The sequence below is a fragment of the Ornithodoros turicata genome, chromosome 7 (genome assembly GCF_037126465.1).
Source record: "Ornithodoros turicata isolate Travis chromosome 7, ASM3712646v1, whole genome shotgun sequence".
Lineage (NCBI taxonomy): Eukaryota > Metazoa > Arthropoda > Arachnida > Ixodida > Argasidae > Ornithodoros > Ornithodoros turicata.
The window spans coordinates 59,454,207-59,473,105 of NC_088207.1; the positions used below are offsets into that span (position 1 = coordinate 59,454,207).

At 43.0% G+C, this 18,899-nt stretch overlaps 1 protein-coding gene across 2 annotated transcripts in view; it reads right to left on the minus strand.

Annotated features, from left to right (window-relative positions):
* Nucleotides 1–18,899, minus strand: part of LOC135400166 (venom metalloproteinase BumaMPs1-like) — a 54,358-nt gene that overhangs the window by 15,544 nt on the left and 19,915 nt on the right. Inside the window, exons 4-12 of one of the 2 annotated variants that reach the window (XM_064631899.1) lie at nucleotides 8,965–9,054; nucleotides 8,724–8,850; nucleotides 8,097–8,153; nucleotides 7,505–7,564; nucleotides 6,909–6,965; nucleotides 4,550–4,671; nucleotides 4,341–4,415; nucleotides 4,093–4,238; nucleotides 1,465–1,514 (exon numbers count right to left, since the gene is read on the minus strand). In XM_064631899.1, coding sequence (XP_064487969.1) covers nucleotides 1,465–1,514; nucleotides 4,093–4,238; nucleotides 4,341–4,415; nucleotides 4,550–4,671; nucleotides 6,909–6,965; nucleotides 7,505–7,564; nucleotides 8,097–8,153; nucleotides 8,724–8,850; nucleotides 8,965–9,054 — 784 coding nt within the window. The remainder of the gene's footprint in view (nucleotides 1–1,464; nucleotides 1,515–4,092; nucleotides 4,239–4,340; nucleotides 4,416–4,549; nucleotides 4,672–6,908; nucleotides 6,966–7,504; nucleotides 7,565–8,096; nucleotides 8,154–8,723; nucleotides 8,851–8,964; nucleotides 9,055–18,899) is intronic. The other variant, XM_064631900.1, reaches the window with a different exon arrangement.

The following is an 18,899-nucleotide window of genomic DNA, read 5'->3' on the forward strand; positions in this document are numbered from 1 at the left end:
CCTAACGTCACCCACGTCAAACGTTTCTGACCACTTCAAAATTTCCAGACCCGCGTTCACCCGCTGAGCTTCACTGTTTCAAGTCTTGGTGTTTCTGTCTCCGTTTCTATCGGTCATCACCTCCGCTGTGACCGGATTCCACTTGGACTGAGTTGATCCACAGCAACATCTTTTATCACGCACTGGCATTAAGCCCGTTTCTTACTGTGCTTGTGTCGTAATTCCTGATCATGTTACGGTAGTATTTTGTCCCGACCACGACCTACTAGATTATAACGACCACATTATAATCGGCAACCCTTATGAGCACACCGTTTGCACGGTCCGCTATGAGCGCCACACATCGGCCCGCGAGATCTACATCACGGTTGGACAACGAATATTTGAATTTTGATCGCGCAAGAGCAGACTGGAGCAGGAGGTGAACTGTATGGTGTGAACCGAAGGTGACCACCAGGTGGCACAGCCACCGAACTTTGCACTGAACGTATCATCGTTATGTGTCATGTGTCTTGTTGGCGTGTCCCGTTTTTTCGAGTTTCCTTTTTTTCTCGTTTCTCTCTCTCTCTCTCTCTGTGGCAACTTGCGGCCCGTCTCGGCAGGCAGACCGCCCCCTCTTTCTTATTTTTTTTCTTTCTTTCGATAAACGATACCCCCCCCCCCCCCCTCCCAGGAGCAGACGCACGACTACAGTACGTATTGTAGCTCATGTATACAACCACAGAGGTCAATTCCACAACCGTTTGCTCAGGTTTTGTTTGAAACTATATAGGCTTGCAGCTCAGCTCGGCTCGGCTCAGCTCAGTTCGGCTCAGCTCAGCTCGCGTGGCTCAGTGGTTAGCATGCTGGCCATGTCAAGACAGACTGGGAGGTACCCGGGTTCGAATCCCGGTGCCGACTGTGCTGTCCTCAGACGCTTTCAGACATATGTCGGCGCAGTTCCCTTACAAGTCGGCCCAGGACGTACATTCCTCAAGGGCGTTAGTGACGTTGCCCACCTATGTGAGGCCGACAACGGCGAGCCCTTTCACCACCACCACCTCGTACGACTACCATAGCGAACGACGACAGCAACAGCTCCTACGAAAACATGTATGACACATGACACACATGAAGATAATCAACTTTAGAAAGAAACATCTTCCGTGGGATATCCTCCACTTGTTCAAAAATACGAAGGTAAGCTGAAGCACAAAGTATTATACAAATTGAGGAAGCAATAACCGGGCCGATAAGTAGAGCCACCGCTAGCCTCCAAATGCGGCCCTGGGAAGGGATGCCTATATAACATGGTCGCTATAATCTAGTAGGTTGTGGTCCCAACATTCAGTGACGGTGGCTTTGACCAACCACCCCACGTGCTAGTTTTTCTGCCGATATGACGGCATGCTCAAGTAGCAATGCCTGTACCGGGAAAGTGTGGTGCCGTAAGGTACTTTATATGGCTGTACGTGCAAGTCTTACCTTCAGCATGTTTGAATAAAATGTTTTCGTGGATAAAAGCAACGTCTTGCCTGCGGAAATGGAAACAAAGGATAATAATTAAATGACAATTAGCTTTTAAATTTTGCGATAGACACCATGTCACCTGAAGTTGTAAGCAGTGGGGGTTAGAGCACTGCACGGTCCTACTTTTCAGGCCCATGCCCGGCCCAGGCCCGGCTGCTACGGCCCGCACCCGGCTCGTGCCCGACGTCTTTTATAGATTTCCAGCCCGTACCCGGCTGTTTCCATGCTCAGGCCCGGTCCCAGCCCGCCTCTGCTCTATGTGTTCTCCAGGCCTGGAGGCGTATTTAGATTTACTAAAGAGCACAGCGCAGCGAGGAAAAGGGGGCAGCTAATTGGTGGAGAGTGGAGAGGTACACTCGAACGGAGCGGCTGTGTTTCTCTGCCGTCAAGCCGCTCTGTGCTTGGTGCTTGCTTGCTTGGGAAGGCAGCGCGCAGCGGCGCATGGGCGATATGTATGTACCTTGCGGTTCAAGAGAGACTCATCTTCGCTCTGTTGCACCGGTGTTAGTTCCCCTTTCTCGAACTCTCACGCGAACGAAATATGTCAGAACCCCTAACCTAACCGACCCTTCTGCCGGTCTCCCACAGCCACGAAATCCCAACACCTAACCTAAGTGACCCTCGTGCCGGACTCTCAGCGCGCCCGCCACACCAATCGTCCCCAAATTTATTTATTTATTTATTTTGGTTATACGTTGAGAGACCACAAGGGTCATTACACAACGGGGGGCACGACATAGGCGTGACATAACTGCGACTTGCTGTTATACGAGAAATAATGCACACAGCTAATAATCATGTATCACCCTGAAAAAAATTAAATAACAACAAAACGATAATTAAGAAAAATGCGTGCACATATCTAACAACTCTACACATGTAGACACACTATATATCTATACATCTATCAATATCTATATGTATACACATGTATACAATGTATACACACTACATGTTTATACTGCAACCTGTATGCATAACGGCAAAAGGAGGGAGGAAGACTGGACCGAGTCATTACGCACATACTAGCCTAGGAGATGGCTTATGAGGGCGGCTTTGAACTTCTGTGGATCGTGAAGCAGGATTATGTTCGAGGGAAGAGCATTCCAAAGTTTGGCTGTGCGAGGAATGAAAGAATGAAGGGAGTAGTTATGGTGACAATGGACCAAGCCCACCCTGTACAGGTGGTCAACCCTCTGGGAGATAAATGAAATGTGTGTGAGTGCACGTGTGAAATACAGACCCATTACACGAAATAAGCATGATCACATATAAAAAAGTGATGGTTCTCAGATGAGAATACCATGATATCCCATACCCAGTAAAAAAAAAAAAAAATATGACATGAAAATTCAGCTGTCCAGTCTCTTAAAATATGTTCGCGTACATACTCCACCATGGCCGGCGTTATCAGGCCCGTACCTGGCCCGGGTCCATTGGCTGAAGCCCGAGCACGGCCCAGGCCCGCATAAAAAACGCAAAGCCCGACCCAAGCTCGGGCTTTCGGGTAAGCCCCGGGCCCGTGCAGTGCTCTAGTGGGGGTTCAGCACAGTGATAATTTATTTATTTATTTATTTCAAGATACTGCGGGCTCCTATGGAGCCGATGCGCAGAGAACAACGCGCGACTATAGTCGGTCAAATGTAAACATAGGCTTTGCGTGCAAACACACATGGGTGTTTGACAACGGCAGATCAGAATATAGTCACCACGACCACCACCACATGATGAAGCAGCAGAATGCCTCCACCACCAGGCACATGAAAAGGCAGGAGAATGCAGGACACTGTTTGTGGCATACACGTACAAAGAAGGGATTTTGATGTTGATGTTGATGAAAAATACTAGGGAGAGGTTGAATTCGTCACACGACAAAGAAGGGAGCTGCGACAAGAAACTACCATGCTCAGCAAAAGTATATTCCTAATCCAAGTACATTCAAGGACCTGTATGCTCGTTCCTTTTAAAAGAAAGACTTCGAAAGAGTAAAGAAACTGTATCAGCCTTCCCACTCTGTCACTTAATTTATAAAGTTGCTTCCACTGTTTTATTTTGGAAGGAACGTTTGCGTCGTGTCTCCAGGATTTCCTGCTTTTATGCAGCTGGGGATCAGCTTAATTTAGGAAGCTGAAGCCTAAGGCGAGTCCTTCAAAATTCAAGATGCGCGCTGGTATCAGTATTTCGAAAGAAAAAAAAAACGTGTGTGAATAATGTCTTCCTCCAATTATGTTATCTCACATCAGCCGAAAACCTCCAATTAAAAAACCTATCAACGCATTTTCGGTAATTAGACAGCTAGATGTAACATATACTGTGTTGGACGGGACGTCCACCTGCGCGTAGAACCCGAAAAAAAGAGGAAAAAAGAAAAAAAAAAAAGAAAGAAAGAAAGAAAAGTCATGTGGGCTACGATATGCTTTAACGAGATTCCTGCTGTACTCGTTAAAAATCAACAACTTGTATATTGCTGTTATTTGCTAATTCGGTTTTTGCGCTGTTACTGGGTATAGAAGAATGTCTAGCCAGGTGAAGAGTAAATGAACTCGGAAAGGCTTCCACTGAAACGGAGAAGTTGTTACTTGCCCAGTGATCAGGAAAATGACATCGGAACTATTGTAGGCATCGGTCCTGTTTATCTTGTAGTATTGGTTGAACCGCTGCAGCGTGCCCAGGTCAGAGATGAAAGTTGTCTCGTCGTAACGTCGATAGTCGAAGTAAGGTTCGGTGAACTGAAATTGTTAGGTGGTTAGAATTAGTGCAATGCGTGAATGGTGTCACAGACAGCGCTCCTGATCTTTATACATCACACATAATACATGACAGCGTATTACGTCTGTATGGATAGTGAATCCCGTGATCCTGGCTTCCACTTGAAGTAACGTGATGGTCTCCAACCTCAGGTTGACCTGGAATTTGTTCGTCTGCTTACTGTATCACGCCCAACCAAAGTGCGTAAGCGCGCATGTGTCACACAGTTCCTTACGATTTCCAACTGCAGTAAGTAACTAAGAAATAGTGATTTATTTATGGAAAAACTCACCGCGTTGAGAACGACTCCATAATACTGGAATATTTTCGTCGTGCTGTTATGAAATCCTCGATAAAGTGCTGAGTCGATGACTAGATGAATTTCTGGGCTTATATTTTCGTCACTTTGTTTGTCTGCAGCAAAAAAGATATTCATAAACAGCCACGTTATTCCTAGTTATTCTTGAGAACTGATTGATAAAAACTATGACAAAATTACTGCCTCCCTGATCAAAGCCGGTTCAGGAACGCTCTGCCCGAAACACACAACGAACCTTTCTGGACAGTCCAGGTCTTCGGTCCTCACTCCTGGGTTCATCACTATGTTTTCACCAAATTACAGCAAACAATGGGGTAATAAAAGCAGTAAATACGGAACAATAAAAGCTGAGGTGTATAGTTACCGGCAGGTTGTTTCCACTGACAATTTCGAATTTGCTAAATTTAAACGAAAATATAAAGGTTGTCCATATCATCATAATCACTATTCATTCATTTATTGTTGTTTGTGTTGTTTTTGCATGTTTGTCCCAGCAGAGGGTTTTAAAACTTGCTTAAAACAACCTCCTGTGTCGTTATTCTGTCTCTCCTTTTCCGTTGATCGAACGTAGAATGAACACCGATGTCTTTGTGACGTTCCGATGCAGTTTCACTTCAGTTATTCAGTCACAGTTAGACAGACTTGTACAGTAACTTCAGTACAGTATTTAAGTTACCTGTCTTAAATACTTCTTTTTTCAACAACTTAAACTCAGTTTCCCAGTTACTATGAAGATAGTGTACGTTACGCGTTGTGATATTCGGGACATCCGTGTCCCTCTTAGGAAGGGGCAGCGTGCTGCTTTGCGGGTTTGGGAGCATGCATGATGCTCTTTCATGCTCCTGAAGGGTATGCGGGTAAGCCATATTGATACGCCTATCAGGCAGGATAGAGGAGATCCGTGCCAAAAGCCGCAACGAGAGATGGCCCATCAAACATTAATAACTCTGCATGAGGTTAAAGCAACAACGAGTTATATTCTGTCGTTTCTGCAGAGCAATCGTTCGCATATGTAGAATTGAGCAAAGAAAAAAAAAATACATGGCAGGTTATCGGATAGTAACTCTGAACAGCAGTCGTTCCTGCGAGCACATACACGGCATTTTGGTAATGCCTTTTCAATTTCACGCTCTTCGTATTTTTTTAGAGCAAATTCGAATTGTGACGTCAGAGTATCTCGAAAGTAACGAGTTGCTTTCGAGAGCATTTAATACGGTATGTTAAATCCTTTTCCAGGTTGGGTATTTAGTATACTCTGCTCAGTTACTTATTTTGCCCCGTGCACAGTAAATAAACTTAGATACTTTTTGTGAGTATCTTGTACAAGATCGCAGTTAGGTCACATGATATCCCATTCTCTTTCCTTCTTTCCCAACCATTCAACAGATTCCCCTCCCCTCAGTGCAACAAGTTCACGCAGGAGCCCTGTTGCTGCTAAGAAGGAGATGGGCTTGAAGAGCTCGTAGCTGATGCGCAGGACTCACCGAAGGCCCATGCAAGCCCAGGGTTGTCTGGATGTAATCCATATGGATTTTATCCGGTGGACTTTTTTTTTATTTTATCCACACAATTTTATCCGGGTCTTTTTGACATTTTCTGCAGATATGATGTGAAAGTCAATCTGAATTCAACGCCACACGGAAAACTCCTGGTTAATTTTCTTGTAGTTTTGGCAGTTTGCAAGAGCCCGGGTACGCGCAACATTAGCTTTTAACTTTTTAATTTTGTAGCTTTTTAACTTAACTTTTTTGAGTTATAACTTTTCAGATTTAGCTTTTTCCCGCTTTCTTCTACTTCTGCCCCTTCAGGGAGAGACTTTCTTCCGCTTCCTGGAGGCACTGTAACTAAAGTGCGCCGAAACACGACAGCTAATCCAGACGTGTAGCATCCACATCATTCAACCGCACGTGCATGGAACTCCACTTTTCGGAAAACAATAGAAGCTGATACAATGTTGCTGGGACAGGCAGTTCCGCAAACAGAAACTATGAGAGGTCACCTGAAATTAAGAACAGCAAAGCACATTTGTTTTTACTCTGTGTCACATTTCTCGCCTTGTATATATTCTCTAAAAATATCCAAAAACATCCGGTTTTTATCCAAAAAAGCCTACTGGAGAGGATATTTTTCAAAATATCCGAATTTTTTACAACCCTGCCCAAGCCACATAGTGAGCCAACTAAGTTGTCACCAAACTCGTGAAGAACATCATCTTGGTGCACCACCATCTATGATTGAATTGACGTGATGGAATACAATAAAGTTATCTAACCTACATCGAAACGTAGCAGACAGAAGAAAGGAGAAACTCAGGAACATGGAGAAAACTCACTGAGATCTTCGGTGGATGCAGGTGATTCGATAGTCGTGTTCAGTAGAGACGTGTCAGCTGCAAATTTAGAAAAAAAATATTTGCGCTAACAGTTAACAATTATTTACTTTACAAATTTACTATCTCGGACACTGCAGTTCATCCCCACCCATTGTACGGTTTACACAGTTTATACATTTGCGTCATGACACTTGCAGGTAGTGGCACTGACTTGCTTCTTTATTACTCTTGTCTACACGAGACATTACATTGAAACATTACGCAGCAGTGCTAAAGCAGTTTACATCCCACATTCTGTGGACTGGAAATGAACCAAGAATTCTTCCGGAACTCTGACCGAAAATGAAGCTTATCCGCCAAAGACGTAAGAAGGCAGAGTTAGTTGAATCTGTGTATGAATTTCTCATGTGTCTCACGAATATGGTAACATCTTAGTGAATCAACTAAGTTGTCACCAAACTCGTGAAGAACATCATCTTGGTGCACCACCATCTATGATTGAATTGACGTGATGGAATACAATAAAGTTATCTAACCTACATCGGAACGCAGCAGAAAGAAGGAAGGAGAAACTCAAGAATAAGAAGAAAACTTACTGAGATTTTCGGTGGATGTAGATGATTTTTCGATAGTAGTGTTCGATAGAGACGTGTTAACTGCAAATTTAAAAAAAAAATATTTACTGGGACAGTTTACAATTATCTACCTTACAAATTTACTATCTCGGACAATGCAATTCATCCCCATCTATTGAACGGTTTACAGTCTATATATTTGCGTCATGACTCTTAAGGTGATGACACTGACTAGCTCCTTTATTACTCTCGTCTACACGAGACATTACATTGAAACATTACGCGGCAGTGCTAAAGCAAGTTATATCCCACATTCTGTGGACTAGAAATGAACCAAGAATTCATCCGGAAGTCTGACCAAAAATGAGGCTTATCCGCCAAAAACGTAAGAAGGCAGAGTTGAATCTGTGTATGAATTTCTCATGTGTCTCACGAATATGGTAACGTCTTAGTGAATCCAGTAAGTTGTCACCAAATTCGTGAAGAACATCATCTTGGTGCAACACCATCTATTATTGAATTGACGTGATGCAATATAATAAAGTTATCTAATCTACACCGAAACGCAGCAGAAAGAAGGAAGGAGAAACTCAAGAATAAGGAGAGAACTCACTGAGATTTTCGGTGGATGCAGGTGATTCGATAGTCGTGTTCAGTGGAGGCGTGTCAGCTGCAAATTTACAAAAATTTATTTACTCGGACAGTTAACAATTATTTACTTTACAAATTTACTATCTCGGACAATGCAATTCATCCCCACTAATTGAACGGTTTACACAGCCTACATATTTGCGTCATGACACTTGCAGGTAATGGCACTGACTTGCTCCTTTATTACTCTTGTCTACACGAGACAAAAGCATTAACACTGTTAACATTAACATTAACAAAAACATTCAAACATTACGCGACAGTGCTAAAGCAATTTACATCCCACATTCTGTGGACTAGAAATGATCAAAAAATTCATTTGGAAGTCTGATCGAAAATGAGGCTTGTCCTCCAAACAAGGCAGGGTTAGTTGAATCTGTGGACATCCCACATTCTGCGGACTAGAAATGATAAAAAAATTGGGCCAGAAGTCTGACTGAAAATGAGGTTTATTTGCAAAAAACGGAAGAAGGCGGGGTTAGTTGAATCTGTGTATGGATTTCTGATATACGTATGTCATCTTAAAATTTCGATACAGTGTGACGAAAACCAATGAACACGACCAGCCACATTAGGTGCATGAGCTTACCGTAGTTAAGGTGACGTGGCATGTCTTTTAGCCTTTCATGAATCAACAGATGCGCCACTTGTCCTCTGGAGGACCTTGACCTCACAGATATGGGCTCGATGCGGACAGCTTCGCCTATGATGCCGTGCTAAACCGTCCGAGGGCGGAAGCATTTTAATATACTAAATTTAAAAGTGTAATAGTATTTCTGAGGCTTAACCACGGTGTAAGATAAACTTAGGCTTAACTTAGGCTTACTCACAACTTCCAGGCCGTTATCCTGTGATATTCGTACAGATGCTTGTTGTGTCCGATCTACGAAAAATTCCTCGTTGTAGTCACGCCCTCGTTCCTTAAAAATAAGCAACAGGTAGATGACGTCTCCTGTTACAGAACAGGAGGTATACAGAAACAAGTTCAATCAGCTAGATGTGACACTCGAATCCAGTTTATCTGCTAGTATTGCCATAGTATATAGTATTGTATCTAATATATCTGTATCTAGTATATCTGCTAGTAGTATTGCTACCGGTGGTAGTGGTAGGGCTTGCCGTTGTCGGCCTCACGTATGTGGGGGAACCGGGGAAATGTCGGTCCTGGGCAGACTTCTAAGGGAACTGTGCCGACATATGTCTGAAAGCGTCTGAGGAAAACCCAGGAAAAACCCCAGATAGCACAGCCGGCACCGGGATTCGAACCCGGGTTCCTCCCAGTCTCGACGTGACATGGCCAGCACGCTAACCACTGAGCCACGGGAGCTGGTATTGCTACCACCCACAGGGGTGACATTCAATGTATTGCTCTATAGACGAAGACGTGCCGAGCGAATGACACAGATTCTGGACAGGTCCCAGTCACACGTCACAGCAAACGTCACCGCCCGTGACCTTAAAGATGGCTGCGTGATCGGCGGCCAAGTCGTTTGTAAACAACACGTTTACTCTTCCCGTGCACCGTTTTGGACGTCTTCCCACCCCGGTAATTATCTTTATCCGATAATCTCGCATTAAACGCCCAGCTTTGTACCTGAGTCCTCTTACTGTTGACCGCTTTCAAAGATATGACGACGACGACTCGGCATTGTGATATACTGAGGCGACGCGATCTACTCAAACTAGGGAGAAATGGGCTACCATGTCGCGGAAGAAACACCGTATAGTTCACGCTGGCAAAGTACGTTCATCTCTTGGCTTTATGCCGATGGGAATATCTCGGCAAGCGCTAGAACGGACATATAAACAGAGTCACATGACCTCAAAATGACGTCGCCTGTGACGTGTGACCAGGACAAAATGGCGGCTTTGCGAGGAGCTAACGCTTGAGGGTAGTTACAAAAATGGCGGGTTTATGTCACCCTGTGCTACCAGCACATGTAAGTAAGTAAGAAAGTATTGTCCGGAAAAAAGAGAAAAAAAAGTTGATATACAGAAGTTGGTTGCGCGTACATTCGCTGTACACACAAATGGGGAGTAATTGTAGCTTCTAGTTCCCTAGATTGCATTTACTCCCCTGGTTCTGAAATTAACTCCCCAGAACTGCAAATAGTCACCGAATTTCGCAAATGGTCCCCTGAATGCTACAGTCTACGTAAATACGTGCACTTCCTGAATTTGAGGGACTAAGGCTACATTGCTCAGCTGACTTAGCGATACTGTACAATTTGGGGGTGCTTATATTCTGCAGAGTTTTCATGACAGCTCATCTACGGGCTCTGTTCCACGTATCTGTAGCCTGTGCTCTTCCTCGGACGTTCCCTCCGATCATCGTATCTGCGATTGTTAGGGAGAAATGCTAGAAAGGGAGAAATGTGCGAACCGATCATTCTTTATTGCCGAGAATCTTGGGTTGTGGTCCAGAGCAGCTGGTTTGCTTTACAGTATACGCATGCTGGTGGACTTCATAACGCAGCACAGACTCGTAAGCCAGCTTAAGCCAGTGTTACAAGTGCCTACTGAAACTCTGATCATCTGGGTGGGAAGGGAGTTGCCTCAGGACAGAAGCCGCCGATATTTCGAACAGAGACTGTTCTTCTTCTGGGCACCGTCCTCATCATTGGCATGGTATTTAAAGGGTTAGGTGTGACGTGTTTAATGCGAATTGTGGGTCAACAGCCCGGAGGGAAGAAAGGTTCCGTACGGGCTTTTACGGCCGGAGTGAATGGCTGCTTTGCTAGAGTGTGGAGGGGATTATGTGAACGTAGTGATCTAGGCTACAGACCGGTTACAGAAAAATGGAAGGTTCACGAACACGTGGACGAAACGGGACAACAGGCAAGAATTGGCAAGCATAGCGAAAGATAAGGAGGTTAGTGGTTACGTGGGGAAAATTCCAGAACCAGCAAATAATTTTTTTTTTTTAGTATTTGTAATGCAAAGTTGTGGCATGCAATAAAGAAAGTAGAAAGCAGTGGCCATGCAGAACATAACAGATGATAATGGAGGTACACACACTACGTTCACATAATCCCCTCCACACTCTAACAAAGCAGCCATTCACTCCGGCCGTAAAAGCCCGTACGGAACATTTCTTCCCTCCGGGCTGTTGACCCACAATTCGCATGAACCTTTAAACACGTCACACCTAACCCTTTAAATACCATGCCAATGATGAGGACGGTGCCCAGAAGAAGAACAGTCTCTGTTCGAAATATCGGCGGCTTCTGTCCTGAGGCAACTCCCTTCCTACATTCTACCGGTTCGCTCGATTTCTACCCATCTATGATCATCTGGGTGTTTCGCTGATAGTACTCTACGGAGGACAGCGGTCCCAGTTTATCATGAGCAACAACAACAACAACTTTATTTTGAGATGATGAATAGGAAGTTTCATGACCGGGGACGATACGCTACCCGAATGCTGATGGTGATGAGAGTAGTACTGTTTGGGTGTGCGTAACGGGCAACGAGAGTTACGGGCGCGCCTGGGCCGACTTAACCGCGTATTTTTTCCCCGCGCGGCGCATGTGCGGAGGGTTGTCCGCGCGGTTACAACATGCATAGACATGCAAAGAAGGGTCATACACAAAAAGCACAAGTTGAAATATATTTATTAATGGCAATTATATTGCCAATCAAGTTGAAATGTGTTTATTAAAGCCAATAGTGATGGGAATTGTGCCAATTGTGATGCCAATCAGGTGAAGGAGAAAAACCCAGCCGAAAAACCTTCACGACCTGAAGCAAAAGAAACACAATACAGTACATGTAAAGAATATACTTACTACAGGTACTATACAATAGCACTGAATATGTATCACAAATGAAACGCAATATTTTTTATTAACTGTAATCATACACACAAGTTTTCAGTGAATCGGAACTAAAATGGAGTGGTACATTTAATCAAAGAAGATATTCTTAATCAATACGATTACAGTCAAAATTACAAGTTGTATTATAAAATGTCTGAGGCTTGAGAACCATCATTGCATCACAGGAGTTTTAATTACAAGTTCTGATAGATGTAAGTAATTTCGAGCACAATATGGAAGCTAAGTTTAATATTCCAACATGACACAAAATTTAATTAATCAGTTTCTTATGAAATGAGTAGCGCAGACATAATGAAATAATTCGAATCAACACAATCAACAGATAGCATTAATATAGAACCAAACCGACATATCCTCCAACATGTAGGGAAATAATAGCTACACAATACCATATCAAAACGAGAAACGGACACCACATTTAATCAAAGAAGATATTCTCAATCTAGACGATTACAATCAAAATTACAAGTTGTATTAAAAAAGTCTAATATTCCTATACGTGAGAATCATCATTGCAATAGTGGGAAGTTCTGATAGATGTATGTAATTAATTGTGAACAGCAGAGACCCTGGAAGACCATGGGACACGAACGACAAGGACGACACGAACACAAGAGGAAATAAAATCTATAACACCACATTTAATCAAAGAAGATATTCTTAATCAAGACAACAGAGGAGAATAATCTATCATTTTAACTATCATAAAATCATCCTCGTGACTTAATCTAATCGAACACCATACAATTTCCGTTCTAAGGGACACTACAAACATTACTTTGTTTTATGAATCCAACACAGAAAATAGATATGTTAAAAAACGAACTTCACCACGTAGCACGCTCCTAGCCAACAACCACCTCTAATGATATCTGCCTTGATTTGTTGAAGACGGATGCCGATAGATGTATGTAATTAATTGTGAACAGCAGAGACCCTGGAAGACCACAGAACACGAACGACACGAACACAAGAGGAAATAAAATCTATACCACTACAAAGAAGATATTCTTAATCAATATGATTACAATCAAAATTACAAGTTGTATTATAGAAAGTCTGAAACGTGAGAACCATCATTGCAATAGCTTGAAGTTCTGATAGCTGTATGTAATTAACTGTGAACACCAGAGACCCTGCAAGACCATGGGACACGAACGACATGAACACAAGAGGAAATAAAATCTATAACACCACATTTAATCAAAGAAGATATTCTTAATCAAAACAACAGAGGAGAATAATCTATCATAAAATTATCCTCGTGACTTAATCTAGTCGAACACCATACAATTTTCGTTCTAAGAGACACTACAAACATTACTTTGTTTTATGAATCCAACACAGAAAATAGATATAAAAAATGAACTTCATCGCGTAGCATGCTCCTAGCCAACAACCAGCTCTAATAATATCTGCCCTATTTGTCGAAGACGGGGAAAGGTAAGTTGATTATTCCAACATTACACAACTTTTAGTTAATCAATTTCTTATTAAGTGAATAGTATAGACATAATATAGACATTCCACTTCCGCCCACCGAGGAAGGCGGTCGTGTGCTCCCATGGCTCCCGCATCAGGCACATGTGCCGTTTGTGCACAGCCCTTCGCCGGTCGGCAGCAGAAACTGGTTTGTTCTGGCCCGTGTGGTAAACGCTTCCACTGCAAATGCCTGAACATCACCCCTATGGAGTACGACCTTCTCTGGGTTAATGACGTCTGCGTCTACAAATGTAAGTCTTGCACCAAACGGTTAAGTTCTGCAGAATCCACTGTGATCAATGACAGCTGTTCTTCGGCTTCCGGACGTAACACCGACGATAACCCTTGCTGCCACAGCGATTTGGACCAGTTCATTGCCCCTCTGCTCCAAAAGATTGACTCCCTTGCCGCTGAAATTTGTGAGCTTAAAGATGAAAAATCTCAGTTGTTGCGCTTGCTTCAAACTGTGGATAAAAACGCCAGCTTTCTTCGCATTGAACTTGCCAAGTTGAAGGCCGAATTTTTGCAACGGCTTGACTGCTTACAATCGACCCGTTCCACGGCGCCTAGCTACACCTCGGCTTTACACGTGAAATCTGCACCCAACCGGCTATCTACTGCACCCCGTGTCTGTGTCGACCCTTCCAGTGCTCCTGGCGTGGTCCTTCATGAAAACACCTTGCCTGCATCTCCTGCTTTGCCCGCAAGTGGCTCACAGTCGCGCGTGCCCAATGATTCTGAATTCAGCAATATTGGTTCGTCTCCTCTAGCCGTGTGCCCTGACACCGACGGCGGTTTCACCACCGTAGTGAACTGTAGAAGACGCCGTCCTCCCATCTCCGTGGGCTCTGCTCAGTCCTCGTCGCTGAAGCTTGCTACCAGGCCTCCTGTTGAAAGGGCGCTCTTCGTAACCCGCCTACACCCGGACACTTGTACGAACGATGTCTGCGTTGCTGTTGAAGGCGTTCTTTTGAGTGGCTCTTTCCGCTGTGTAAAGCTAACAACTAGACGTGACTCATATGCTTCTTTCTGTGTTGTGACGGATCCCGATGGTTTTTCTAAGATCAACTCTGCTGATGTTTGGCCAGAGGGCTGCCTGTTTCGTGCCTTCATGGGCAGAATTCCTAGCATTGATGCCAGTTCGTCTTCTCAACCGCCTGGTACGTAACTATTCCATGACCTAGCATGGCGAGACCACTCTCCGTGTTTTACCAAAATGTCCGTGGTTTGCGAACAAAATCTGACGAGTTTTCACTTAATCTTATGTCCTGCCACTATGACATTATTTGTCTCACTGAAACCTGGTTTAACGATTGACATGTTGTTCAGGATTACTTTCCTTGCGAGTACAATGTCTTTCGTTGTGATCGTGAATATAATACTTCTGGTATGCTTTTTGGGGGTGGCGTACTTATTGCAGTTCATACTTCGCTTATCGCCCATCAACGGTTTGACCTTGCTCACGGCCATGAAGCTATCTGGGTTGAGTTATCTCTAGGTCCTAACAACTCACTCCTGATCAGTAAGTGTTACTTTCCACCTCAGTGTGATCTAGCATATTTCGTGAAGTTTTTTGAAGCGCTTGAGTCGAACACCAATGTATTGAACTCTCCCTTCCAATTATATGGGGACTTCAACGTTCCTGGTGTAAATTGGAACTCACTGGACATGTCGCGATCTTCTGGACTAGCTAGAACAAAGGCAAACTACTTACTGAACTTTATCAATTACCACGGCCTTATTCAACCCAACACATTACGTAATGTATCTGATAATACACTTGACTTGGTTCTTTCTGGTCAAGCTGTTGACAGTATTCAGCTTGTTCACCATCCCCTTGTTCATCCCGATAAGTTTCACTCGCCATTTGTTGTTTCATTCGACGCCCATGGGTCTTGTTATCAAAGTAGAAATGACAGGTTTCGGAGATACGACTACAAGCGTGGTGATTATCTTGGACTGTACAACTTTTTATCATCCGTAGACTGGTCTGCGACACTCCGCATTGATAATGTTGACGAAGCTGTTATGCAATTATCCGACATTGTCCTCAGTAGTATTAACCGTTTTGTTCCAATAACAAGACCCCGGTCGAACAGTTACCCTGTCTGGTTTACGCGCGAGCTGAAATCGCTTATGAGACGTAAACTTCATTACCATAGGACGTACAAGTCTACTGGACGGCATGACTGGTATGAAAAATTTAAAGAGACACGTAAACATATTAAACGCATCTTTAAGCGTGACAGCCGTAATTATGAAAGTTTCGTTCAGTCGTCATTACTCACAAACCCAAAATCGGTTTGGAAGTACGTAAAAGACCGAGTCTCCCCTCAATCAAACTCTATCACGCTCAAGCAGGGCGGATGCCTTCTCACGGAACCCTCTGTTGTAGCTGAAAAGTTCGCCGGATTTTTCTCTTCAGTTTTCACACCAGTCACAACAACGAACAGATGCTTTGCACCATCTGTTTCTGCTCGAAATCTCAGCCTTGCTCACTTTCAAATAGAAGATATCTCATGTTAAACGTGCCATCTCGGAGCTGAAATCGAGCACTTCAGCCGGCTTTGACCGCATTCCCAATTTCATTGTAAAAGGATGTGAGCCAGTGCTTACCCCTATACTTGCGGCTCTGTTTAACAAGTCGTTAAACACATCTACTTTCCCTTCATGCTGGAAAAAAGCCATTGTTGTTCCCATCCGTAAAGGTGGTGCGCCAGCTGAGGTGTGCAATTACAGGCCCATATCCTTGCTATCTTGTTTTTCTAAGATATTTGAGAAGGTGGTGTTCCGACATCTGTCTTTTTACTTTCATTCGTTTCTGTCTGATTCACAACATGGTTTCACTACTGGCAGGTCCGTGGAAACTAATCTTGTGACTTATATTAACTATCTTAGCTTGCACATTGAAAACCATAAGCAGGTTGATTCTGTGTATTTTGATCTGTCTAAGGCCTTTGACACTATTAATCATGAATTGTTGATCACAAAGTTGTCACTATATGGTATCTCACTTTCACTCTGCAAATGGTTTTCTTCCTATCTCTGCGGCCGGTACAACATTGTTCGGTACAAAGATGCATATTCTCATCCTTACTACATGACATCTGGTGTGCCCCAGGGATCTACTCTTGGGCCATTACTGTTTAACATGTTTGTTAACGATTTGCCAACCTGTGTACTTAACTGCCACGTCCTGCAATATGCTGATGACATTAAGTTATTTCGAGCCATTGATAAGATTCACGACTGTACCGCTCTGCAAGATGACATTTCACGGATCCATCGTTGGTGCTCAAACAATTTGCTTAACCTGAACATTTCTAAGACAGCCGTCATCTCTTTCACTCGAAAGCAGCATCCATGTCATTATACTTACTCTCTCGACTCTGTTCATATTAGACGTGAATCGTCCATTAAAGACTTGGGTCTTCATCTTGACAGCTCTTTAACTTTTCACACGCATGTAACTCAGCTGTGCAACTCTGCGATGCGTAAACTCGGCATCATCTCGCGGATCACCAAAAACTTTCAGGATCCATCTTGTTTCCTTCGCCTATTCTTCTCCACCGTAGTCCCTCTTCTTGAATTTGCATCGGTGGCCTGGAACTGCCTCAGTATCACTCAGTCCGCTGACATAGAAAACGTTCAGCGACGCTTCATCTTTGTTTTTCATCTTCGTCATCTTGGCTGCAGCACTTACTATAACTACGATCATATACTGAACAAACTCTCCATCCCCACACTCTCATCGCAGAACGATTCGTGACTGTCATTTCTTGTATAAGCTCATACATTCTGTCATCGCCTGCCCCGAACTACTATCGTGCATCAACTTTCGAGTGCCCTCACGTTCTCTGAGGTCTCATCTTCTTTTCTATCCTCACTCTTTTGCAAAGCTTCATCCAATCAATCGTTTACAACTAATGTTTAACTCCGCCTTACAACACCATGACATCGACATTTTCGCTCCTTCTCGTGATTTTCTTACTAGTATTAGTGCCATTGTTTCTATTTAACTTTGTTTGTTCCACCGTTAACCTTGTTGGCCTTTTGTATATTTTACTGTCTTTGTTCACATGTATAACCTTGTGTGGTGCACCAATTAGTAGACCCTAGTGGTTGTTTTTGGGTACCATAACAAAAATAAAGTTATTATTATTATAAGGAAATGATGAGAAACATCACAATCAACAGCTAGCATTGATAGAGAGCCACACCTGCAGCTCCTAGCCATCACGTAAACAACAGATACATGCAATAGCGAAACAATCTATCAAAACAAGTAACATGACGAATTTAGTACATACTTAACGCTAAAGAACAGAGGAACACTCTAAGCGGTGCCACGCCAAAATAACCTATCATTGAACCATCATAAAATCATCTTCGTGCCTTAATCTACTCGAACACAATACAATTTTCATTCCAACGAATGCTACAAATTTTGATGGAGGTATCCAAGACATAGAAAATATGTACTGTTTTCATCTTGGTTTTCACTCTTTTTGCTCAAAGCCGGGAGACTTTATGTCTCTATCTATATGACAAAAACGAAGCAACTCCCATGCTTTATAACTCAAAGGGTTGGGGGCTATATTCGTTCCTCCAGCAAACAGGGCGCTCTCGAGGTCAGATAAGATAGTTCAAATGCGATATATTTTATTGTGCAGTGCAAATAGATGCCGATATTATTCGCGGGGATCACTATCTTTTCGTATCCTTTCCTTGAAACGGAAGTCTTTCGTCAAAGTGGATGACAAGTCGGCTAAGTTTGTACAGATGCGATATTTTTATTGAACATGTAGAGAAAGTCCAAGTTATTAAATGATAGCAACAATACTCAATCAAAAACGAGAAACAAATTTAATTACATCAATTTTTGCAATATCTTGCAACAGAAAGTTCTATATAGATGAATCACACAGAAATAACAAATGTGAAGTGCAACTCAGAGATATGAGGCATTCCCATATTAGAGATTATTTTTACTTATGTCAATCGAGTGAACAATTGAAACAAATACAAGACAATAATTATTTCAGCTGATAGTAACTTCACAACTCATAGAATATCAGTCGAACTTGAAACAAAGTCAAAACAAGAATTAATTCAGTCAAATCATTTCTAAGCAGCAGCGTAAATACAGAATCATTGAAGGCACATGTTTTTTTCTTGCTCATCATATCCTTTTGTGAATCATTTTCCATAATTCTCACGACAGGTGGATATTATAGCATTCTAAACCAGATAATAAAATATTAATCAATAAAATGAGCATAGATATGCTTTTAATGAGGTGTAGACGCGCACTTGAAAACAGAAGACAATTTCTCTACATTGAAGAGATGGACAGATTTTGTACTCGCTACCATAAGTCATTGGAAGATGTGATAAAAAAACTGCTTCGAAAAGGAAGAGCCGCGAAACGATTCCATTATCGC